Here is a 26,237-nt window from a genome sequence, read left to right as displayed (position 1 = left end):
GAGAAGGACGGGAGGCGAGAAGGACGGGAGGCGAGAAGGACGGGAGGAGGAAGTTAAAAAAAAAAAAAAAAAAAGGAACGTTTTGTTTCCTCCTTTCTAACAGACAAGATACAACGAGGACAGAGCCAGCCACACGGGAGGGCAGAGTGTGGGCGAGCGGCAAGCTGTCTTCCATGACGGTCGTCACTACTGTGTTAACACGGAAGACCGAGAGACGGGCATTTGAATTCAAGGATGTGAGTTTGTTCCTTCCCTGTTTTAGGGGCTTCTGTCTGGAAACAAAGACACACGTGTACCCATGCAGGGTGTGTTCTCTCTTCTTTCCCTAGGGGCAAGAGCAGCATCGGTCTGAATAATGCCTGCTCTACAAGCAGCCGCCCAGGCATTAGTCACGAATATTATCTGTAAAAGGGAGTGGGCTAGAACAGTCCGCACCTCCCTACCCCTGTACTCCAATAAAATGAAGCTTGTTTATCACGGCTCATACACTTGAAATAGTCTGGGAGGGTACAGTGTGCTGTTTACCTGCTGGGGTAACTCTAAGGAAAAACACCACTTAGAGTCTACTCTGTGAAGAGCAGAGACGGGGACTGTCACGTCTAGACAAAGATGATGGATTTTCTCAGGGGAAATATGATTTAGTCCAGTAACGTGGCTCAGGTCATGATCTCGGTCAGTGAGTTCAAGCCCCACGTCGGGATCTGTGCAGACACCTCACAGCCCGGGGCCTGCTTCAGATTCTGTGTCTCCCTCTCTCTCTGCCCCTCCACCACTCGTGCTCTTTCTCTCTCTCTCTCAAAAAATAAACAAACATTACAAAAAAATTAATTAACCAGTAGGGACTCTAAGGTTTAGAGCGCAGTTTCTCTCAACAGGTTTGTTCCCTCGTTTTAAGTTAATAGCTTTAAACAAAAACAGAAAGAAGCTCAAGACCCTGAAGAAAAACATTTCTGAACACTCACTGAATATTAAACATCGAATTACCAGTGATGCAGCAAATCCACTACTGGGCACATAAAAACATACATCCACACAAACTCGTACACAAATGTTCCCGGCAGTATCATCCACGACAGCCGAGAAGTGGAGACAAGCACAAGATGTGGAACATCCAGAGGATGGAGTGGGAGTTGGCAAGGAGAAGAAACAAAATACTAATCGATGTTACAACACGGTTCAACCTTGAAACAGGAAGCTGAGTCAGAGAAGCCAGCTGTCAAAAGAGCTCAGCGTTCCATGTTATTCCACGTACGTGAGGTTCTAGAATGGGCAGACGCACAGCAACAGGCGGGAGATGAGGGACCCCCGGAGGGTGGGGCGGGACGGGCTGGTGGTGCTGGGCCGCTACCGCGGACCGTGGTCACCGCTGCACGGCTCTGAAACATACTGAAAACGACGAAGCCGTGTACCTGTGCGGGTGGATTTTATGGTACGGGAATTATAACTCAATGAAGCTGCTATGAAAAAAACTACTGAACCGATTTATTTTTTTGGTCGCTAAAAATGACCTGCTACACATTTTAGACAGCTACTAGAGAACTGGAAGTTAAAATCTCATTTTTGCTCTCAGTTTTCTGTACCAAGAAAGAAACATCAGGTTTAAGAAGGGTTACGAGAGCCCGTTCTGTGGGAATTCTCATTTTGTGACATGTTCAACGTGATGAGAAGCCAAAGTCCTGTGCTCAGGGAAAATCTTGTTCGTTACCATCGCCAAGGGACCCACGGAGAAGGGCCCACTCCCCACAGCTACGCGGTGCGGCGCCCACGGTCTACGAAAGCTGAACTGCAGCAACACACCCACATTTATACGTGATGGAACAAGAGAAAAGGGGGAAATACCGTTGTTTAAAAAAATACAAACGTTGCCCAAACAAACAAAAGGCTATAAATCAGACACAACAGACAAAGCTAAACACATTTTGTGCTTACACAGACTTAATGCCACTTACCGCCTGGGTCTTTAGGCCTGGTTTCATCTCTGCTGTGGTGGCCACATCTCCCACGGCCACCTCTGCAGAGGCCACGCCCGTCCTCCCATTACTCCGAAAATCCACTTCGTCGGCAGCTTTCAGGTCTGGCATTTCTGAAGAGAGGAAGGGGGTTACAAAGCGCATCTGAAAAATCAAACCCCGTTGTCTTACTGTTTACACAACTCGCTGCAGGCTTCACGTGTTTTGTTTGCTTTTGCGTTACACAGGGAAGTATTCAAGTGGAGCTGGTGTCATTTCGGACCCCGTGCTGAGCTAGTCCTTTATCACAGGGTTGTTCGGTTTTCCCCTGTCCTCTGTAGGGGTTTGCAGCTAAGGCGACATCCAGTTCGACGTCTACTCAACTTCCATTTTCACTATGGGCTTTTCCTCACAGATCTCGAGTATGTACTGACTGCATGTGGAAAAGAACATTCGCAAGCTTCAAGGAAACAGATTAATAGCTACAGCCAGGTAGTCCATCTTGATCACCATCAAAGAGACCAGAGATGTTTATGTTTGCACAGCACAAAGAGGAAAGACCTGCTGGGAATGAGATAAAGCCCTTAAGAAGGGTCTGACTTTCTTTAAAAACATACTTGCACACTCTCATCTATCCATCACTGCAAGGGACAAGACTGAAGTGTTCTGGCAAATCACATTTTGTTTTAATTTTATTTCTCCCTAAACCAAAACATAATCATAAACAAGGAATTCTCTCTCCCCGCCACCTTTTTTTTTTTTTTTTTTTAAGATTTTTATTTTTAAGTAATCTCTACACCCAACGTGGGGCTTGAACTCATGACACTGAGATCAAGAGTTGCATGCTCCACTAAACCAGCCAGAGTGCCCCCAACGAATTCCTTTTTTTTTTTTCCTTTTTAATTTAATTTTATTTATTTTTAAAAAAAAAATTTTTTTTAACGTTTATTTATTTTTGAGACAGAGAGAGACAGAGCATGAACGGGGGAGGGGCAGAGAGAGAGAGGGAGACATAGAATCGGAAGCAGGCTCCAGGCTCTGAGCCATCAGCCCAGAGCCCGACGTGGGGCTCGAACTCACAGACCGCGCGATCGTGACCTGAGCTGAAGTCGGACGCCCAACCGACTGAGCCACCCAGGCGCCCCAAGTTTTATTTTATTTTTGAGAGTGTGAGGGAGAGGGGGAGAGAGGGACAGAGAGAGAATCCCAAGCAGGCTCCATGCTCAGCACGGAGCCCGACGCGGGGCCCATGACCTGAGCTGAAACCAGGAGTCAGGCGCTCAACCACCCGAGCCTCCAGGAGCCCTGGAATTCCTTTTTTTAAAGAAAATGTTTTTATACGTTTTCTTTAGAATTATGCTCACCAGACCAAGCTGTCATGGTTTTTGTTACCTGACCGCCACATGGTCAAGCAAATACAGGAAGGAAGTGATAAAATGAACGTCTGAGGCAAATTCATGCTTTGACATTGTTAAGTGAAGGGTAAAAATTCACCTTGACAATACAGATAAAAATAGAACTATCACCTCAATTTCATGTGGAAATTTTTCTGTGGCTGGTTTTCATCTAGTCATGCAACTGCTTCGGCGGAAAAAAAAAAAAAAACGTTCCCTACATCAAAGGGCAGAAGAGTTTCTTTCACCAAAGAATAAATTCTACTAAGATTTTATTCTAATACACATTATGACGTGCCCAAAGATCTACTTCAGATTTAGGAATGTGACATTCCTATTAATGAACATTTATAAATTCTTCTTCCTTTGCCCCCGTTTATAATTATACGATCTTACTAGCAATTTAAAAGTGGGCAAAAACAAGTTTCCTGGCCCAAAGAATCAAACTCTACCTTACATTTGAGAAAATGTAAATAAAGTGAAAAGAATTGGAGTAGGCAATCCCCTCAAGAAGGACTCCCTAATCAAAACATTTCTAAGTAAGTAGTCATTTTTTCTTCTGGTGGTTGATGACTTTTATTTATTTGGGGGGTATAATTTTTGACACAACCTTACTATCCTATACCCGTCTAGCAAAAATATGGACCTTGGCAAGCAGCGACCAATCACAACGGTGAACAGTGATTACTGAGACACAGGGGTGCTGGGAATTTCTACAGGCCTGGCCTGGCTCAGTCAAGTACAACTAACTTCCCAAACCACTGTGATCAATGCACTCGGGTGAGGGGCCACATCCCCTGTCTCTAACCAAAACTTTCGTGTTTTCTCATCTTAATTTCTATTTGGCTTTATCTGCAGCAGCATATAAAAACAGAGGCCAAAGCCATGTGGCTTGTTCCAAATCAACAGTTGAACCAAAGTCTCTTCACTCATAAAAGAGTATGTGTAAATCCAGGAATGTAAACTTCCCAGAAAATACCCTTTGGCTGAGATCACACTCAGGTGCTTTGTCTCCAGGGCAATGTGACCAGGGACTTTCCCTGATCCTGGCATTCCCCGCCCCACCCCCCCACCCCCGCCCGCCCCCAAAGAAAGCACTTACTTCTTCATGACCGGCTACTCTGCAATATAAGATCATGAGCCTGGAACACATATGACTCCTCCTGGGAGCAGAACAAGCAACTCGCCCACACATAACAACCAACTCTAAACGCAGACACACTGCTGAAACTTCAGCTCATTTTCCTTCCTGAAACCTCAAAATCTTAAAACTCATCTCTTAGCGTCTATACCACTGCTACGTACCACCGAAAATCAAAGTCTGAAATTTCCCCTGGTTTCTACCTCTTCTCTCTGGGTGTTACAGACACAAACTTCACATAATTTGCAGTTGCTTGGGTTAAATTCTGACTGCTGAGCCAGAAAAACAAATAATTCCAGCCCGTGTGGCCAAAGACATAGCGCCCGAATGAAGAGAACACAGCCCGGCATCAGCTTACAGCCACTCCCTATTCTTCTGAAATGTCAACCTGCCAGGGCCCCCAAAATAGACTTGTTGTTGTATCTTATTTTAAAAATTAGAGACCTTTTCATTTAAGCTCTGAGCCAGCGGCCAACAAATTTCTATCACTGACAATCCAAAACATGAATAGAACTAAAAACCTCACCTCACCAAAAACACACTACTTCGGGTTTCTTAAAGCCTTCCACGGGGGGAGAAAAGATTATAAATGGTTAAAGACCCCTCATCGGGGAGAATGCCCACGGGGTTGAGGTTACTCTCTTTCCTAAGCAACCTCGTTGTGTCTGTTTGTTTCTCTACACACCCCACCCCCACCCTCTTAACACCTACCACACTTAACCTGATTTTCAAAAATTGGAAAAAACAGCAAAAACAAACCACAAAAACAAATCAGGCTCCTTCTTACCTCTGCAGCCTGGGGGCGAGCATGGAGGTGGGTCCTCGGTCCACACCTGGAAACAGGTGGTGGCATCAAAGTGCGAATCGAACCGACCTTTAACGGCTGCACCACGTTGGACTCTGGTTTCGGCTTCAGCCTCAACCCCCAAGAAGTTTTATTCACGTCATTTATTTCCACTGAGCAACAGCGGTTTCTGTCTGCTCTCTCTGGACATGGTTACCCACAGATGGGACAGGCTGCTGTGCGAGCAATCTGCTCGGAACAGCTGCTTCACCCAGATAAGCAGACACGACGTGTGCCCTGTGACGGCGGCTCAGCGCACTCGGGCGGACATCCTGCATCCCATGCCCTGCGCTGCGCGGGGGCCTGCACTCCCAGACTGCTGCCCGAGAGCAAGAGGCAATGGAGCTGGAAGTCGGCTCCGCGGGCAGGAAAGGGAGGGCGTTCTCTCCGCTCCCCTCCCCCACCCCTCCCCAATGACCTAATGCCACCATTTTGGACGTGGGGTCACGCGCACAGAACGACACTTAGAGCTGTTTCACGAAACCACCCTGACTCTATTTGCTCAGGACACGGACCAGGACGACAGGGGAAGAAAAGTGCTCCGGGCTTGTAAGCAAAACACGTTTTTGCAGCACTGCTTTTTCACAGTTCTAGAGAAAAGGACTAAGCCACATGGACAAAAACATCTGCTAAATTCCTTTATCGTTGCAAAGCACCTGCACGCTAGACAATTTTCTCGGTGAACAAAACTCCCACTGCCCTGGTGTGACAGGCTTAATCAAACAAGCCAGGAGTCTGCAATACAGGAAGCAAAATCTGTCCAACCCCGTGCTGACGTGCCTGTCCTGACGGCGGGCAGGGGCGGGAGGGGGCGGGAGGGGGGGGGGGGGGGGGGGGCGGTTGCTGTGAACCTGGCAATGTACCCAATGAATGAAAGACGCTTCTAAAACCACAGAGACGCCCACTTTCTGCCAGCACGTCTCAGAGACTCTTCAGGGAATCTGTTCCACAAGCTGGGACTTTCGTATTCTGCTCTGCTTACCTGTTGCCGGCTCAGGTCCGTCAGCAGGCAGATTCATCTTCTCCAGCTCCCCGCTTTCAGCCCAACACCCTGCGAGGCTGCCAGGGGCTTCTTCACGAACACCGCCCATTTGTGGGGTCTGCCCAGGCACAAAAGCGATCGCGTTCCCTGCAGAAGCACTCACTGGCCGCTCGGTCACCGGGCCTGACTCCGGAGGACTGGACAGTGACATGTGACTGGTCCCCCGCCCAGTGAGGAGTGCTCCCGAGGCCTTGACTTGATCTAGGACGGCCTCCACAATGCGACTCGCGGCCTCCTCGATGGAGTCGGCGCTGTCGGGCAGATGCGCAGCGCTCCTTTCCCCGCCTGGGGCCTGGTCACCAGCGCGTGGGAGCCCGGCCTCCAGGGGGACCTCTGTGGCAACAGGCTGCCGTAGGATGTGATGTGCCTGGGTGTCCACCGGTGCCTCCCCGGAGCTGCCCAAGCTGCTGCCGCGGTCCGCTTCCTTCCAACCGAGAGGGAGCCACTCTGGAGTCGCAGCGCCCTGTGGGTCAGTCACTCCTCTGTCTGGTAAAGCTCCTGGCGACCCCAGGATCATATTCTCCTCCTGGCTCAAAGAGGCTTTTGGAAGCGGGAGGTCTCGTGTGTTGTGTGATGCGGCCTGTCTCCTGGCCCCAACGGTGCCCGGTAAAGCGTTAGCCACGGCGACATCCAACGCCGCCTTTCCGTTCACCTCACAAGCAGGGTTTATTCCCTGGGAGTTAAGGTTTTGCACTCCAGCATCCAGAGCAAAAGCTCGACTGCAAGGCTGCACCTCAGCCCCATCTGGTAAGAGCCCTGGCGAGGGAGCCGAGCTGCCCTGCTCTGCACCCAGGGCTTCCTGGCGTGGGGCTGCAGCCAGCCCGGCTCCCGGCGGCACCAGGCTCTGTGCAGCCCCACCTTCAGTCGGTGGCGAGACCGGTGGGGCCACTTCCTTGTTTTGCTGAGTTTCTGCATCAAGGCAGGCCGAGGGCGTGTCCAGCGTGTTGCCGTGCTCCAGGGCTCTGTCCTCGGCACAGCCAGCGGAGCCGGGCTCTCCACGGAGTTCCTGCGCCTCCTGTCCGGGAGGTGGTGTTCTCCGCTCTTCCTGAAACGTTCCCAAGGAAAGCGTGTCTTCCTTAACAGGGGAACAAGTCACCGCTTTATCCCTGCCACCCTGTCCCTGAGCTTCAGAGCTTTCTGGAAGCACCAGATTTTTCCCTTCTTCAGTCAAAATGGAACTGGAGGCCACGGTGGCCTTCCCCGCAGGCAGCAGAGAAGAGTCCGCGCCGCCCTCGAGATTCGGAACTTCGGGGGCTGCTGCGAGGCAGGGTCCCCCTTGTTCGTCGCCAAGTGCCGTGGGACTGGTATTGCCCATGCTGGGCTGAAGCTGAGGAGCGGCGGAGGGCACGGGCAGGCCTGCGGCGCCGTCTTCTAGGGGCTCGTTCGCATCTCCGCCCAGGCCATCTCTACCGTCTGGAGCCGTGTGCAGGCCAGGAGCTGCTGTTCCCTTTTCTTTCTGGGAGGGGACAAGAGAAAGCGCGTCATCTCTGGTTACTGATTCACTGCCTGAACCGCCTGCCAGAGAAAAAGCCCTGTCTGATGTCACTGCCTGGTCCGGCACCAGCTCCTTCTCGGCTCCGAGGGCAGCAGCGTGCGGACGCACCCCGAGCGTATCTGTTGAGTTGGTTTCTAATTTCAAACCTTCTCCTTGGCCCTTCATATCCGAAACTTCAAGACGACAAAATGCCACATGTTCCTGGGTATCTCGCACGGGGCCGGGGGCGGCCGGGCCAGCCCGTGGACCTTCACGGCAGGCGGCAGGGGGTGGATGCTGCATGGGGGGCAGTCCTGGGGGGCTGCTTTCAGGCCGGGTAACTATGTCATCACAGCGTTCTGCGGTCAACACACCACCAGAAGTCACCATGTCCTGCTGCCGCGTGGAGACAGCACACGGCTTGCCACCTCCAGCAGGGGGACAGAGGGGTGATTCGCTGTTTGGGCTTTGGATGGGCGGTGAATCCGTTTCTGCCTCCTGGTCTGCCGTGTCTTTTTGGGGCCCAAGCAAAGTTAGGCCAGAGGGCGATGCTGGCACACTTGTGCCTGCCCAGGGAGCACAGGGCTCAAACCCATTGGCAGGCGTGTCTTCCGCTGCAGCCGCAAGTACCGGGGGGCTCGGATTTGGTGGAACCCCAGCGCCCCCCTCACAACCTGGCGAAGTTTCAGTCTCTGCAGTTTTGACGGTGGAGGCTTCTCCGTTACTGCCTGCAGGTGAACACTCGACAGGTCTGGAAGCCTCCAGGGAAGCAGTGGCAGGGACGCCGTGAGGAGCGCCGGCTTCACCTGCAGGCTTCCTCGGGCCTCTTCCATCACAGGCTCCAGCCGTGCTGACACCAGAGCTGGCAACCTCTTCGTCCGTGCTCCCCCCAGCTTCGAGCACGTTCTTCTGGGTGGGGGTGTCTGTGTTCCCGAGATCACATTTTGGGTCCCCAGCAGTCGCTGGGACGCCGACTGCAAGCTCCCCTCCAGACAGATGTCGAATGGCAGCGGTGCCCGGCTGCATGGCCACGTCTCCCTGCGGGACGTGGTCTCCAGCGCCTGGAGACTCCTGGTCCGCGGCCAGTGCGGCAGATTCTGTTCCAGTTTCTCCGTTTCTGAGTCCACAGCAGGGGACGCCCCCTGCGCCGTTTCCTCCGCAATGAGGCACACTCTGCAGGCAGTGGCTGGGCCCAGATGCGGCTCCGCAGTCCGCAGCACGTGCTGCCTCCACCTCTTCCCCTTTTCTCTCCACGCCTGCAGTTCTCCTCCCGCAGGAACAGTCTGTGTGCTCCTCCTCAGCCACACCTGACAAATCGCAGGAACTTGCAATCCCCCCGGCAGTGCTCCCTGGGCAGCACGGAGAGCTTGCGGTGTCTTCGGGAAGAGGGCGCTGCTGGCCGTCCCTGGGGGCTGAGGCACAGCAGAGACACTGGCTGTCTGTATCCTGGGCAGCGGGCACACCTGAAGGATCCTGTGCTGTCACCATTAAGGGCATGGGATTGTCCATCTGCTTAAGGTTTGTTTTCTAGGAGGAAATGAAAGACACTTTTAAGAACGGTCCCTGGGAAGAGGGCACTGACACCTATACGCAAAACTCCTGCCGGAGACCGCTCATTGCCTTTCCAGCCCTACGATCACATGGTAAGCTGATCTAAATAGATACAAACACATTTTCTCTTGTAGCTGCATATCCACTGGAAAGATAAAAATGGCCAAGAACATACAAGATGACTATTTCCTAAGTTTTATGAACTCATTCTGGAAAGGTTGATGGGAGAGGGGCGCCTGGGTGGCTCAGTGCAAAAAGTGTCTGACTCTTGATTTCGACTCAGGTCACGATCTCACGGTTTTTGAGATCAGGCTCCACGACCACGTTCAGTGTGGAGCCCAAAAATTCCGTCTCCACCTCTCTCTGCCCCTCGCCACTCTCAAAATAAAAAAAATTTTTTTAAGTAAATAGGGGATATTCTTTTACTTTTAAAAAAAAAAAAAAGCAGTTCCTCTGTTATCTAGTACCAAACATTAAACAAGAACATATCAAACTAATAATACCCAATTCTTTAAAAAACTTTTTTCCATGTTTATTTTTGACAGCGTGCACGCATGCTCATGCGCAGGGTGAGGGGTAAAGAGAAGGGGACTGAGGATCTGAAGCAGGCTCTGTGCAGACAGCCCAATGCGGGGCTCAAACTCATGAACCATGAGATCGTGACCTGAGCTGAAGTCTAATGTTCAACTGACTGAACCACCCAGGTTCCCCATAATACCAAATTCTTGATTGTTCTTAGAAAGTACTGTGGCTTGATGATATTGTAGGTCATCTCAAAATTACATTTTGCAACTTTGCAGTATTTTAAAAAACACAAACAGATATAACTAACTATACGGGAATGGTTAAAAAAAAAAAAATCACAGTCGTTCAACCTGATGGCAGATGCCAAGCTGTTACATAAATGTGAACTATGAAGACCACAGTGAAATCTGAAATACAGATTTACAATACAATGTTGGAAAAAATAAATAAAGCCTAGAGTTAATTTAAGGTTATAAGCATGCAAAATTCAAATGTACTTTTAGACAAGGCTTAGGAAAAATGGAGAAAAACACAGCTCATCTTTGGGGTTGGTTTGCCTTTTATACCAAGGTTTCAGGAATTCTAACAATACTAGTATTTGTTCAACACATAGAAACTATTTGTAAGACATCTGGCTTCGCTCTTCCCCACTGTCTGACCTACTGCAATGGTCTCACACAGATCTACTGTGCCCTCTCTAGTTCATTTACTCTCTCAGTAAGCACTTAACGGTTCTCCTACATCACACTAGTCCTGTCTACTAACCGGGCCTATTGTAGAAATTTCCACGTGAAAGTGTAATATGTGGTATGCTCACTAAAGTCTTTCTAGTAAGAGAGTACTGCCCCCCGCCCCCAGCAAAAAGTGGATTTTCAGTAAAAGCTTTTGCGCTATGCTGCTTAGAGTGTTCAAATTAATTTGCTTCCACTGTTGCTGAGAATGTAACCGTCCCCTAAAAATTATGAAAGCAAGTCATTACATTTAATAAAGGGTGAACGTTCCAGAAACAAGTGGTGTTTCGCAAACAACTTTAAAAGCTCCTAACAGCACGTATCCTCTCCGAGTTTTCATTTCTCATAGTTTCCTGTCAGGCATTCCCATACGAGACAGTAACTTTGGCACCTGCAAGCTGAGATTTTCAAGTGGACCGTCATTCACCCAGTAACAAGAGCTCTAAAGGAAAATCGGACTCAGCAGTCCGTTCAGAGCAAAACAAAATGATGCCTGTTCTGGGCGTGCACGATTCAGAAAGGGAAAGGCAGGCCCATCACACAGCCCTGCTGTGGGGTGTCTTGGCCTGCTGACCTCAAAAATAATGCCTGCTCCCAAAGAGGCCTCCGGTACTGAGTTGACCCTAGACGACCTTAAATGAAATTACTGTCAAGCTTTCTCCAAATCAAATCAGCTCTGAAATAAACTGGGTGGAAAAATTATGTAAACTTAGCCTTCAGATGTTATGGCCAAGAGACATGTACCCATATGACGTTTATATTATGCATAATAAATGCTACCAGGGAGTCTGTAATGTTTTTACGTCTGGCAACAACTTTATCTTGAAGGCTTGAGTGGATTATAAAATCTTTATTTTTTTTAGTGATCTTTTTACCATCCAACTATCAATTTAAATATAGTAACATTATCATCGCTCACTGGACCAGTTGTGAGGCTTTATTTCTGAGTATAGCAACCATCTCAGGAACTGTTTTGCTCAGTTTTATAAAGCTAAACTGACAAATTTATAAACAGACGAATTTCCCTTGATGCCAGGAAAACGGAGTTCTAGTTGTTGCGTATGTTTCTGCATCTGCAGTGTGTACGTGTATCTTTCATTATTTCAAAAACATGGCAAAAAAAAAGAAAGAAAACTGCCCGCGGCCCCCTGCTGCCGCCCCCTATCTGTAAGTGTAACATCCAACACCACTAAAACTGCCCTAAGGGTGTTTCACAATCTGCGAGGACAGCATTTTTAGGCTCCAATTATAGCAAGGTTCACTGGGGGAAAGAGTGAGGGCACAAAAGCCTGAAAATGGACATTTTCTTCCTTACCATTAGCTGCTGTTGGATGTTCCTAAGTTTAAATATGTGTCCAGTGCAATGGTCTCCAGGAAATGGGGGTTCATGATGCGCTTCGGACTCAGAGGTTAACGTATAGACGTCCAGCTCTCGATGGTGCCTCACAGAACAGTCTCCGTAAGGTATCTCATAGGATAGACGGCTCCAGGAGTCTGGTTCTCTGGCGTTCTCCCTGGAAACAGGCAACTGCTGGTTAACACACGTACGTTCTGCTCCCGGCGGCTCAGCACCAGCCCTCTGCTCTTACCCGGCTGCTCTGGGGGACCTGCAGCAGAAGTCTGGTTTGGGCACTTCCCCAGGGATTCAGGCATGGCCCTAACTAACTGCTCCATCCCCCTCAGAAGAGGTCACAAATGGATTAAATGATAACTGCAGGATTCCTCCTAAACAATGATGTTTTGATCAAGATAAAGAGAGGTCTGGGAGCTTAAAATAGTTAATATTATGCTAACAACCAACTTAATGAGGAAATGTGAGGAGGATGGTCTTAGCCTGGTTTTCACTAGAAGCACGGCTTATTACGCATTTCTCTCAAATTGGGTTACATCACACATTAACTGCAGTGACTATACTGGGAAGGGAAGAAGTAATCAGTACAACCCACGCAAGGGCACTCCAACTTTTGTTGACAACTCTCAAAGTCAACCATACAGACCACGACTGGATGCCATATACGCTATTCTTGTCAATACAATTAGGAAACCACTTGGTTCTAAGAACTCCAAGTTCAAATTTTTTTCATTTGGAAAACAAACAACCTTGCTCAACTAGTATCGTTATAAATGAAATAAGGCCGACAAAGGCACAGGTGTGTAAAAAAAGCATTTCTGGGAAAGGCCTCAAAAAACATAAATTCTCTTTATGAACCAGGAGATTGGTAAAGTACCCCAGAGATTCTGGAAGAAGGAGGAAGGCTACGTTTGAGATCATTGTTTTAAAATGAAGAATTAAGAATGAAGCATGAAGAAGAAACAGACATGCCACCCACGGACAAATGGGAGGGATGACACACGACTCCCTCTCTGCAGTGTTTTATTTACTAAATCACACCTGTCTGTCATTAACAACTCACCAGATAATAACTGGAATTTGAAACTAACAATAGGTTATATAAGAAAGCCCAGAAGTGAATAATTGTATGCTGGCTGAGTAACAATGAAGGCTGTTCCAAAAGAAAACCACTGTAATGTCCATACTCATGAGCGACACCCCAGCAGTTGCTTAAAATGAACTTGGTATACACTCGGCTAAATCCTTATGTGCTTACCAGGTCGTTCTACTCTGAATGAAGTGACCTCAAAAAGAAAAGTACAGTTGACTCTTCTTGGGCAACGGGGGTTTGAACTGCACGGGTCCACTTACACACAGATTTTTCTCCCCAGAAATACAGTACGGTTCTATAAACGTATCTTCTCTTCCTTAATGACTTTCTCGGTAACATCTTCTTTTCTCTGGGCTCCTTTACTAGAAGATTACAGTGCGTAATGCATGTAGCATACAAAGTTTACATTAACTGGCTGTTTATGTTATTGGTAAGGCTTCCGAGCAACAGTAGGCTATTAGGTTTTTGGGGAGTCTATACTTACATTCGACTTTTGATTGCACAGAGGGTTCGCACCCCTGCGCCAACAATGGACTGTTCCAGGGTCAATTCCACTTATAAGATAGTCACTGAAAGGTTCAACTGAATGACTCGACTAAGTGACCAATCAGCTATACCAAATAAAGGGGCGTGACTTCTCTGTAAACGGAGTTTTGAAGCTCAATTTGGGTTGCCATTGTCACTAACTCTGGTTAACTGTCTGACAGAATCGGTAGCATAGCTGATTACTCAGATTACCTCCTACAGCCATACTCCACTAAGAAAAGACCTCTGAAAACAAAACCTGGTTTACAGACCCCATCCCAGCGTGAACCAAGTATAATCCACTAAGAAGAGAGGACTGTCTGCCGAGGCAGGGGCAACTAAAAAGTGACGTACTCCATTCCCAGCAAAATGGAATTCTCCACCAACCTTGCCACTATTAACTCTCGAACTGCTTCCTTTCTACTGTCTAAACCTTGAGAAACTGCCATCTGTAACCACAGACTATTTACCTTCTGCCATTCCCAGGCTCTCCTTCCAGAGGAAGGTGCTTCTGTTGCCACAGTCCCCCCCCAGGTGCCAAGAACCCTTCCGTCTCCCGACTCACTGTCCCTGTGAATTTGTGTTGCTTCCTAGTCTGTCTAGATACCAAAGACCAGTCAATGCATTTATTCTCCCACTGACTTCTGGGAACACCTGGTGCTGACACCCTTCCAAACCCATCGTGCCTGCAGGTCTGGGTCAAGCCCACCGTTCAGCAAGTATCTGTGTGCCAGGAAGCATTCCAGGTGCTGGTGATACAAACCAAAATCCTTACCCTGCTGGAACTTCTATACTTAGCAAGGGAGACGAGGACGGCCAGATTAAATAAAACAACTGGTATTCTGGAAGACAGCAAGTGCTTTGGAGAAAAATAAAGCAGTGTGGTGGGATAGGAACACCCCAGTGAGGCGGCATTTTAAGCCAATACATTTTGTGCTCTGTGTTCAGCATCATATAAAATTTTTACTGAACCCACTAATAAAATGTGGCAAAACTCCAGGCATAAGAACGTTTACTGCAACTTTAGGTATAATAGTATTAAAAACTGGACAACCCCTGGTCAGTAATGAGAGGCCTATTTGATAAACTGATCTCTGGACTATTACGTAGCCATCACAAATAACTGAAATAATAGTTCAGTAACACTGAAATCTACAACATTCAGTGAAATAAGCAAAATAAAAAGCATAAAACTGTAAGTCTAGGCAGTAAAATGCACAAATAAAAATAGTGTCACAGTGGCTGGGTTTTAGGTTGTCTTCCCCGAGATTTTAATTCATGTTTTTAACATATTTTTTCAAGTCCCCTATTGAGCCAGGACTCGTTGCTGGTCTGTTAATGCTTTTACTCACTTGTGTGTTAGTGAAACTTTCTATAATTTCGTCAAAGGCCCAGCCTTAACCTTGTCTACTTCACTCTTGGGTGACCTTTCTGCCCGTCTTAGAAGCTTGAGACCACCTAACGGGAGCTAAAACCATCTTAATCCACCAACAGATGGCTCTGCCCACCACCCCCCAGCGTCAAAGACACCCCTTCCCAACAGTGTGTTTGCTCTGTTCCGCCTGCCCTCCCTCGGTACCTGACGGGGTAATGCTCCCCCGGCTGCCTGCTGTTTTCCACCCACTTCTGGACCAGCTCCTTCCCGCCTGCCTACCAGTGCGGTTAAACCACCAGCAGGAGACAGAGGGGCGGTGCAGCAGAAGGGATTACTGGGGCCCTGCTGGGTCAAGAAGCAGCAGCATAAATCTGCACTCCGCCCTGGAGACCAGATCTCACCGAGGAATCTGGCGCCTGGGGGGCATGTGACAGCGGAGACATTTTCTGGTGGTCACACCTTGGGTGGGTGGGTGGGTGGAGTTTCTGCAATGCACAGGACAGCTCCCCACGAGGGATGACCAGGCCCAGACTGGCAGTCGTGCTGACTTTGAGAAACAATGCTGTCAACCCACTGACCCACTTTGTCCTCTACACTTTGTCCCCTCCCGCCTCGGCACCAGTCACCCAAACGTTTCAAGGCTCTGCAATTTGGCTCCCCCTCACTCCACTGGCCACTAAAACATCACGGTCACGGGTGTCCACTGATAAGAAAATACCAAATCCGGTGGCTTTTCTTTGTCCTCGTCACCCTCAAGTTTTGCAGACTTTTAAAATAGCAACTGGATTCTTCTGAACTTTATTCTCTCTGGACGTTCATAAAGAACCATCCTATTTTCCTCCGGTTTTCTCTGGCTCTCTCTCCTCCTCCTCACATGGTGGATGTGAGCACAGCACACATCAGCTTCCTACCCTCTCCCACTTCCTTTCCTCCTTTCCCACAGTCCCACCCCACCTCCCAAATCTCTCTCCAGCTGCAAAGTCCGCGTTCCTGTCCCACACTTCCACCGACTTCCATGTCTTCACCAGAATGTGCGGTGGGCATTCTCCGACGTCAAAACTCAGTTTCATGTTCCCCCACCCCCCAAGGCGGCAGCAACCCGACTGATTTCCATGAATTAACAGTGGTCATCCCTAGTAACACCACTTACCTTCTTCAGAACATCCTGCTGGTTCTGGCTTTCCCATTCGGCGCCTTACTTCACTTCCTACGGGCCCTGAGTCACCTGGACTCTTGCAGTCACTCTTGTTACAGGCCAGCTGCCCTACACCCGCCACCGCTCCCCAAATCTACCCAACAGGATCATCTTAAGGCAACAGTGAGGTCTCCTCCTGCCCCAAAGTTTTGCTGTGACTTCCCATTATCGCCTGTCTGCTGGGAGGGAAGCAGGCACGGTGTATGCCCCCATCGCCTAGGCTTTCCCTTCTCCTCTTAAGCATTCTATGGAGCAGCACCCCACGTGCACCGTGTGGATATAAAGCAGAAAGCCACACAACTTCACGACCAAGGCTGCTCAGCTGTGAACGCCAGAATGACAACTGTCTCGTTCCGCTCTGCGACACGAGCTTCGCTGGCATGACAGCTGCAACGTGTCCATGTTAAGGCACTGGCTTACTAACACACGTAAATCTGGCCTAACATTCTGGGGCTATGTTACAGAAAATCCACGCTCTTCCAACAACAGGATGACAAAACAGACAGCCACGTACGCAGAAGAGTGATGAGGGATCCAGGACGGATGAGGCATCACAAACAGACTCCCCAGCACTGAAGGGGGCTATTTAGCTCGCCACGTGCCGCCTCCCTAACACTTGAACGCAGCCGGCCCCCTCCTCCTCCTAACTGCTCTAACGTCGGTCACACCCCCGTTCAGTGTCTACATCATTACACATCTAGAAGTGCCGATAATGGCTGCTTCACGTAACGACCTAAGAGAACTCTCCCTTTCTGGCACAACTTATTATTTTCTCTTGAATTAAGTTACCCTCTTTTTTCTAAGTACTCCCAGCTAGAACTTTTTATGGTCTTGCTTCACAATGGAATTCTCAAAGACCATTCAAGGAAACATTTGCTCAACACCCACTAAGCAGCAGGCATCCCACTGGATGCCAGGGCCACCAGATAAATATGGCAGCTCTTCTCCAGGACACGTGCAAACACACGGACTACAGTCAACCATGGAGCGCTCCTACACAGCCACAGTCTGGCTCACTGGAGGTATGGTCCCTTCCACGGAAGCGAAAAAGCAAGAAAGAACTAGGAGTTTTACACTTGCAAGTGTGGCATCTCATGCACTAAACATACCATGTTTCATCAAAATTACAATGCTACTTCTTGTAAAAGTGTCGTTACTTTATGCATCACTAGGAAGGAAAAAACTTGAGTGAATTATGACATTGTAGCAGTGTTGATCAGAATGTATCCGATTTCACAGCCAGAACAATGTACACCTTAAAAGAGATTATTAACAGGGGCGCCTGGGACTCAGTCAGTTGAGCGTCTGACTTCAGCTCAGGTCATGATCTCACAGCCCGTGAGTTCGAGCCCCGCATCAGGCTCTGTGCTGACAGCTCAGAGCCTGGAGCCTGCTTCAGATTCTGTGTCTCCCTCTCTCTGCCCCTCCCCCCTCTCAAAAATAAATAAATGTTAAAAGTTAAAAAAAAAAAAAAAAAAAAAAAGAGATTAACACAGGGTATAAATATAGCCAAACGCCCTTTTGCATATGGCAGTGGTAGCGAAATGGTCAAGTGACCTGTTCAAACCTCATCAGTTTCCACAGCATGCTCTGATGAATGATAACTTCCGCCTGTCACCCGTGCCCCTGAAGCGAATGGGCAGCAGGTGCACGTGAAGACAGCAGCTCCAAGGCCAAGGACTGAGCTGCAAGGCGCCTCGGCAGATTGTGGCTGTGGCTTGGTATACTTCAACAAAAATAGCTAACACACGGTGTTCAAACTTTTAAGTAGCTGAAAATCGTCAAATAAGACCATCTGCAGAGAAAGAATTGCTGGCTGGTGATGGGGCCAGTCCAGGGAAGGAAAGTCAAAGCCCTGCTCTCTCTCCATCTACCTTCCCCTTCTCCCCACCTCCCCAGTGAGAACACGGGGCATAGCTAAATGTTCTATAATCCCCAAAGTACAGAATTCCTTTATGTAAAACTACCACATTTCCCATTTCACAGCCATTTTCCTTGTTTAGTCTCCTATGGACTTGGAGATCAGCTGCCCAGCCTTCTCTCTTGATTAAAAGCCCTCTCTGGGTCACAGTTCGTAATTACGTTGTCCCTCGGCTTTGTAGTTCTTCCACAGAGGGGACTATGCCTGAGTATCTAAAGTTTACCTTAGAAAAGTAACACAAAGATTTTACTGCAACCAAATCAAGTCTGGCAAGACAGAAAAGCACACCCACAAGTTTACTTGCAATTCTGGTTGTTTCTACTGGGGAATTAATAGGCACCACAGCCTCAGCTGGGATGTTTTGTTGTTGTTGCTTCCAAATGAGCGTTGTACAGACGAGGACGGGTCAATGCTGTGGGTGGCAGTCTCTCCCCCAGGTCCTTTCTCCTCCCAGGGAGGACACCACCCCTCTGAAGAAAGGGGTACTGTCACTACTAATGGTGGCAATTACGCAGCATGGAGACGCTTCATTCCTACTCCACCAGACAGTATTGAGGTCTCTTAAAAATTTCTTAGACTGTCACATTCAGCCAGACCCCAGAACAGCCTTCAAGACAGAGAGGCCAACACCACGGTGACCTTGAAACTTTCAATCATCCTCTCATGAGGCAATTTATACTGCTCCCAGCCACTCCCAGGCACCCCGCATTTCACCCTGAGTTTCTAGTACGACCCCCCAGGGCAGTCTCTCACCAGGCACCGAAAGCCCCGGGGCGCTGCACCGCCATGCTCTCTTTACTCATCTGTCATCCGGCCGAGGACAAGGACCACACTGCTCCTGGCTGGCGGGGCCTTGCTACCCTGCTCACTCTCTTGACACACTGCAGGTACTCAAACAGACGCGGGGATTTCACTCCAGGGCGGGAGAGTACCAATATTCCTCTGTTTTGCTCACGATGCTTACCAACGGTTTGAGATCACGGAGAACTCGCTCTCTGTGAAGGGTGAGACCCCCTAAAGAAGCAACTCCGGTAAAGCCCATGTAGCGGCAGAAATGGCTTAGAAGGTGAACTTGGCAAGGAACTAGCCCCAGCGCATGTCCAAGGTCAGGGGGAGACCAATGCTATGAGGATACTACTGGGCAGCTGGCGAAAAGGGAACCTAAAGCCCATACGAGATCGTATTAATGTTCTATTAATGATAAGTGCACTGTTTTAAGAATATGATGAGGGCGCCTGGGTGGCTCAGTCGGTTGGGCATCTGACTTCGGCTCAGGTCATGATCTTCTGGTTTTTGGGTTCGAGCACTGCATCGCTCTCTGTGCTGACAGCTTGGAGCCTGGATCCTGCTTCGGATTCTGTGTCTCCTTCTCTCTCTGCCCCTCCCCCCGCTCACGCTATGTCTCACTGTTTCTCAAAAATAAATAAATGTAAAAAAATAAAAATAAAAAAAATATGCTTAAATACTTAGGAATAGTGGGACCGGTCTGCAACTCATTCTCAAGAGTTCAGCAAGATCGTATATATACAAGTACAACCACCGATAAAGCAAGCATCACAAATGTGCGTTTAGGTGAACAGCATACAGGAGCTCATTGTTCCGCTCTTGCCATCTTTTCTATGGTTCAAGAGTTTTCAAAATAAGAGGCTGATTTAAAACATTAACCTACAAAAAGGCAGGGGCAGCAATTCTTAGTTAAGGCAGGGAGGAAACGAATATTATTTGGGTATCTACTGAGAAATGGGCAGGTGCGTGTACTGTTTAATCCTCGTGTGAATCCTTCCACGAAGCGCGACTCCCAGTTCAGAGGAGAGGATGTGGAGACTCAGAAATACCAGCTCGCTCTCGCGAGCCACACCACGTCCGTCAGCAGTTCGACGCACCTGGCTTCCAACGACACACGCGGCCACTTGGAGAAGGGAGAGCCTGGGCAACAGACCTGGCCTCTCTGAGCGAGCGCCACACTCTGGAAGAAGCCCCTAACGGGCCTTCCGCACGGGGGCTGCAGCAGTGAAAGGGGGGGCAGGAAGCAAACTCTCTAATAGTGCCCGGCACACAGGCGGTGCTCTCCTGACGCAGCACTCCCTACAAAGGCTGGAGGAACGGATGCGAATCCCAGGTGGACAGACCCAGAGCCTGTGCTCTCCCGCGATCTGATGCCGCGCCGCTCTGGTGCAAGGGGTCGCTCTTGACGGGAAGCCGTCGCCAGATGCCACAGCACGACACACGGAGGGTCACTGGAAGGCAGAGGAGAGGCCTGGAGGGGAAGAAGGTCTTCGACAAATCCAAAGAACGTCCATTCCGGGCCCAGTGCCGTCCACCACACGGGCATTCCTCCGGTGGTAGAGAGTTCTGCCAAGTTACTCAACAGCACATGCAGCTCGGGTGCCCGGCGAGCAGCACGCAAGGTGCAGGGGAACGGTCCGGCCCAGGGGCTCGCCGCCCAGCGATCTTCGAAGCGAGCACATTCCTCTCAGATGAAAGACATGTCAACTGTGACAACCGAGCCTCTCAATCTCCTTTTAAAAAAGGACACACTAAATTGTTCACCACATTTGTCACAAAACTGATACTAATTGGCACCTACCATTCCCTAAGGGGAAAAACTGTTCTGCATGCCATAACGAATCACCACAAATTCATCAAACTGCATTGAATTTAGGTTTCCCTGGAGGCGAGATCACAAGAGCATATGAAAAAGCAGGGCGCTAAGGTCTGACTAGAAGCCCCCTGGGGCACCTGGGTGGTTTGGCCAGTTAAGTGTCAGACTTCGGCTCAGGTCATGATCTCACCGTTCGTGAGTTTGAGCCCCGCATCAGACTCTGGCTGACAGCTCAGACCCTAGAGTCTGCTTCAGATTCTGTGTCTGCCTCTCTCTCTCTGCCTCTCCCCTGCTTGTACTCGGTCTCTCACTCTGTCTCAAAAATAAATAAACATTTAAAAAAAAAATTAGAGGGGCGCCTGGGTGGCTCAGTCGGTTAGGCCGCGGACTTCGGCTCAGGTCACGATCTCACGGTCCGTGAGTTCGAGCCCCACGTTGGGCTCTGTGCTGACAGCTCGGAGCCTGCAGCCTGTTTCAGATTCTGTGTTTCCCTCTCTCTCTCTGCCTCTCCCCTGTTCATGCTCTGTCTCTCTCTGTCTCAAAAATAAACGTTTAAAAAAAAAATTAAAAAAAAAATTTAGAAACTCCTTTTTATCATTGTCTGGTCCAAGACAGATTATTTAAGCTTCTCGGAGCCAAAGCTTTTTCATCTGTTTACAAAAAAGTGACAATAATATCAGCTTTCTTACAGAGTTGTTCTAAGGATCAGAGATACACTTCGTGTTACATTAGTTAATAATAGTTTCTATTTCCTTCCACAAAGGAGGGGTACACACCCTAGTCACTTCCTTTTACAGCTGCGTTTGTTAACGGTTTAACAATGTACGAAACACTGAACTATGTGTTTTATTTACGTCACATCGCCTCATTTATTCTTCCAACTATGCTGTGAAGGAAGCTATCACCCCAATTTGCAGATGAGGAAACCGAAGGTGTGAGAAATTCAATGACCTGCCTCGCAGCTAGTGAGTCACAGGGCCAGACCCAGGGCTGGTGTTCTAACCACCAGACAAAACCGCCTCTGCTGACTGTTTCGCCCTAGAGAATGCAGACCCGTGAAACACACGAGGTATTTCTAACATGCCCTCTTTGGAGGGTTACGTTTTGGGGGCGTACACATGTGTTAGGGGCCTGAGATTCATGGCCCACGGCTTCCATGGTCATTTTTCTCTCTACACTCAGAGAGGCTACCTGGGTTCTAACTCCAGGGCTCCATGACTTCTGGAACACCTTGATCCTCCAACAGCCGACGTTCTGCATTTTCTAGCCTCGCATTACTGTACTACTTCCAGGATCTTAAAAAAATAATTTTTGATATCTTACCACGTTGCTAATCACATCTGCAAAAGCATCTAACATACCAACATTCACAGAATAAGTAACAATTAAAGTTAAGTCAAAGTTTTCTTCTACTTAAAAAAAATTTTTTTAACGTTTATTCATTTTTGAGAGACAGAGAGAAAGGGCGTGAGCAGGGGGAGGGGCAGAGAGCAAGGAAGACACAGAATCCGAAGCAGGCTCCAGGCTCTGAGCTGTCAGCCCAGAGCACAACATGGGGCTCGAACCCACAAACCGTGTAATCATGACCTGAGCCAAAGTCGGACGCTTAACCAACCGAGCCACCCAGGCGCCCCTAAAGTTACGTCAAATTTCTACTAGACGGACATCTAAATATTTACTGATGTGGTCAACCTTGGTTGTTGATACCCCTTACTTAATCAGATTTAAGGCACCAACCTGATTCAAATAACTCTCAGGAATTAATTTTCAGGTGTAATGTGAAGTCTAATTTTCCCACTAAGGCAAAGTTCTTAATCTCAACTGCATCTTACAGTTACCTGGAGGAGCTTTTTTAAAATCCTGATTTCCAGATCACGCTTAACACCAATTAAACAGAAGTCTCTAGAGGTGGCCCTCAGGCGTCAGTAGTTTTTAAAGCTCTCCAGGAGATTCTAATATATAATCAGAATCCTGACGTACAGCCAAAGCTGCAAAATACCACATTAAAGTAACCTACAGATGCAAGTTCATTTTAAAAAGAGTAAGTTAAGGCTGGCAAGACTGCGATAAACACTGAAGCTGTAAGTACTGTATCCTTTGACCTAATTATAGCATTCCTCGTCATTTACCTTACAGAAATAAGTTAACAGAAGAACTAATAGGTAAAAACGAGGTCCTTTGCCACATTCATTACTTAGCTTCGGATTTTTTAAATGTTAAAACCAACATTCAACACTAGGTAAATGGGTTAAATACTCAAGACAGAGTATTTCAGAGGGCCCCAAAAATAATTATAAAGACCACAGAAATAGATAAGAGTAGGAAAAAGTAAAAATACCAGAACACAAAACAGAAAATCCACTGCAATTGTTTAAAACAACAATGCAATGTGGGAGGTAATATCTGATAATGAAATAAATCTGTCTTATTGGTGGTGGCATTATGAATATTATGTCTAACTTAACGGTTAAAAAAAATAAATGCTAACTCTCCCTCTTCATTACCATTCTTGCTTCTGGCCTAAGTCCGAGGACAGAGACCGCACAGTGCAAGTGTCCCTGAGAGCTCAGGCAAGGGAACACAGAGAAATAAGCCTGAGTCTGGACTCTGACACAGGAATACTAAATTCATCCCCAGACCAACACCAGGCACTTCAAATGGATCCTCATCTAAGAAACCCAGACTGACCAATCCCAACTCACTCAGCAATGCACTTTCTCTTTTTTCTACCCTCTCCCTCCCCAGATGACTGAGGTCACCTAAGAGATGACAAAGAGATTGCTATTTAAGTATTACTTGTGAGGCCCCTGGGTGGCTCAGCCGGTTGAGTGTCTAACTTTGGCTGAGGCCATCTCATAGGTCCTGAGTTCAAGCTCCGCATCAGACTCTCTGCTGACAGCACGGAGCCCACTGCAGATCCTCTGTCTCCCTCTCTCTCAAAAATAAATAAATAAATACTAAAAAAATATTTTTTTTTTTTTTAATAAAAAAAAAAAGGATTACTTAGATTTCTATTTCTATAAAGCTGGGTTGCTCTCTCGCAGAACACAGGATTGTTTGTCTATTCCATGACAGTTACTGGCTTCATAACTACTTACTAGCCTCCTCATACAAAGTGTACTTAGTGAAAAGAGACACACAGGCACGTGAGGATTCTCTCGAGAGGGAGACCGTTATCACTGTGACTAAAACCAAATTCCGGGCTGGGGAAAGAGAAACGTTTACAAAATAATCTGAAACTTGGAAAGAATAACAGAACTGGATAAAATAATTTGAAACTGATGATAAAAAACAGACCAGAAGAAAAGTCCAGTGTCCAACCACTCGGAGAGAAAGAATACGTCTTTAAAATGTTCAGTTTCTTTAGCTTTCTCATGAAGCAAACACACAGAACAAAATCAAACAGCAACCCTAGATGTTTACCCATTTAAATAATCTAATCACAACAGAGGGCAAGGAAAGCAGTCTATTTCTTCCAGTCTTCTTTCTGAAAAGCATTTGAAACTCAATATAACCGAAAGATTAAGACCCAAACATGAATCTGTAACTCTAGTGTAAGGGTGACCATTAAAACAAGCTAATTAACAAGCTTCCAATGGCAAAGTTGCCATAATTCTATAGACAAAGTGAGTTGTTCTACTTATAAACATGGGTAACTTGAATCACAATGAAATCATCACTGTGTACACTAGTTTTTTCCAGCTCAGGAAAAAGAGAAAACGTTCTTACTCATTAGTCTGGGCAGGACTCTTCAGACATGAAGTTCCCTTAGCTTTATATAAGGTTACTTTCATTAACATTTAAGAAAAGAACTAATACTTAACAAGTCCAGTAAGCTTCCAATGAGCTTGTGTATTTTTACATGATGCATTGCCCTGATTCAGCATTTTTCGTAATTCATTGTTGAAATGGATTAATCTTATTTGGAAGCAGTTAGACAAATAACATGTGTCAAAATAAACAGACAAGGTTTCTTTCACAGACTAGATGTGACTTTTTTCAGGTCTCTGTTCTCTAATGTGCTGAACACTGTGCAGAAACATACATCTATCTGCTCTCCCTGTGCACAGCACTGTGCAGTAAGTTGTTAGATGGGTTGAAGGACAGCTTCTCAAACTAACAAGGACCAGATTTTTTTTTAAAATTTCCAATTTGTTACAGAAGCAAAAATTCTAAAAATGAATTACTAGAAAAAAAGTGAAATTTACAAGATGCAAAACTGAAGCTCAGAGCTCTTATTAGATTCAATAGATACAAAATGACTCTGTCAAATTACCATAAAAGTTCTTAAATACACTCTCTCCACTCCATACTTGAACTCATCACAGACTAGTGGGTGACAAAGAACGGGCCAATCAGCTCTGAGCCAGGCCTGCCTCACCCTGAACAGCAGTGGGTTACAAGAGAGATCCCTGCGGACTGCCAGGAACCACGTTTTATATTCCCACCATCTACAGACCCTGGCGAGTCAGACAAGCCAGAGAGAGAAAAGTCACGGCACAGACGGGGACATGGAACGTGGAACCAGCTACAGATGCACTGAGCGAGTGTCCCTTTCTCCCGAGGTATATTCCACATAGGCCTGGGCAAAGCGGAACACTAACTCCACAATATTCAAGAGTATTTTAAAAGTTCAATCCTAACTGGTGTTCATTATTATTATTTTTATAAAATTAAAAGCATCCGGGGACGCCTGGGTGGCTCAGTTGGTGAAGCGTCTGACTTCGGCTCAGGTCATGATCTCACGGTTCATGGGTTCAAGCCCCACTCAGGCTCTGTGCTGACGGCTCAGAGCCTAGAGCCTGCTTTGGGTTCTGTGTCTTCCTCTCTCTCTGCCCCTCCCCTGCTCACACTCTCTCTTATCTGAGAGAGAGAGAGAGGGAGAAAGAGAGTGACTCTTTTTTACTGCGTATTCATTTTTGAGACAGAGAGTGAGCGGAGGAGGACCAGAAAGAGGAGACACAGGACAACAGATGTCAATCCTATGAAAGAGCCAGCATATAGAGTTCCTGGGACAACATGTAGTAGGCAGAGGGGACAGCCGAGCGCAGGGAGCCCGAGGCAGCAACCAGCTGGCCCGTGCAGAGAAAGCAATGGGAATGAGGTCTCAGAGTTGTACAGGGTTCAGATCTCATGGGGCTTTGTGGACCATGGCACCAACTGGGATTTACTCTGAGTTGGATGAGAAAATGTGAGAAGGAAGAAAGCAAAGATGAAAACACAAAAGAAGGAAACTAATAACATTAACTATTAGTTTGATACCAGATCAGTATTATTTACCTTTAATCCTTGGAACAACTTTGAGGCAGGGATCAGTGTATCTCCACACGTCACATGAGAACACAGGCTGAAGCAGCAATGTGTCAAGTACACAGCCAATGAGTAAAAAGGCCAGAATCTGCACCCGGACCTAATTCCAAAACTCTGCACCTCCTGCCACTGTGCACAGGGATACGGACCTTCTAAGTGTCAAACTATGACCACGTTCAAATTACAGAAACTGTTCAGCCTGTTATATTTATCA

The 26,237-nt window shown here is 47.6% G+C and overlaps 1 protein-coding gene across 1 annotated transcript in view; it reads right to left on the bottom strand.

The window, feature by feature from the left end:
• Window positions 1-26,237, bottom strand: part of LOC125908959 (A-kinase anchor protein 13-like) — a 68,357-nt gene that overhangs the window by 29,848 nt on the left and 12,272 nt on the right. The window contains exons 2-4 of the mRNA XM_049611916.1: window positions 11,967-12,165; window positions 6,311-9,371; window positions 1,950-2,083 (exon numbers count right to left, since the gene is read on the bottom strand). Coding sequence (XP_049467873.1) covers window positions 1,950-2,083; window positions 6,311-9,371; window positions 11,967-12,165 — 3,394 coding nt within the window. The remainder of the gene's footprint in view (window positions 1-1,949; window positions 2,084-6,310; window positions 9,372-11,966; window positions 12,166-26,237) is intronic.

This window comes from Panthera uncia (genome assembly GCF_023721935.1).
Source record: "Panthera uncia isolate 11264 chromosome B3 unlocalized genomic scaffold, Puncia_PCG_1.0 HiC_scaffold_1, whole genome shotgun sequence".
Taxonomy (NCBI): domain Eukaryota; kingdom Metazoa; phylum Chordata; class Mammalia; order Carnivora; family Felidae; genus Panthera; species Panthera uncia.
This window is presented reverse-complemented; position numbering and strand designations above follow the sequence as displayed.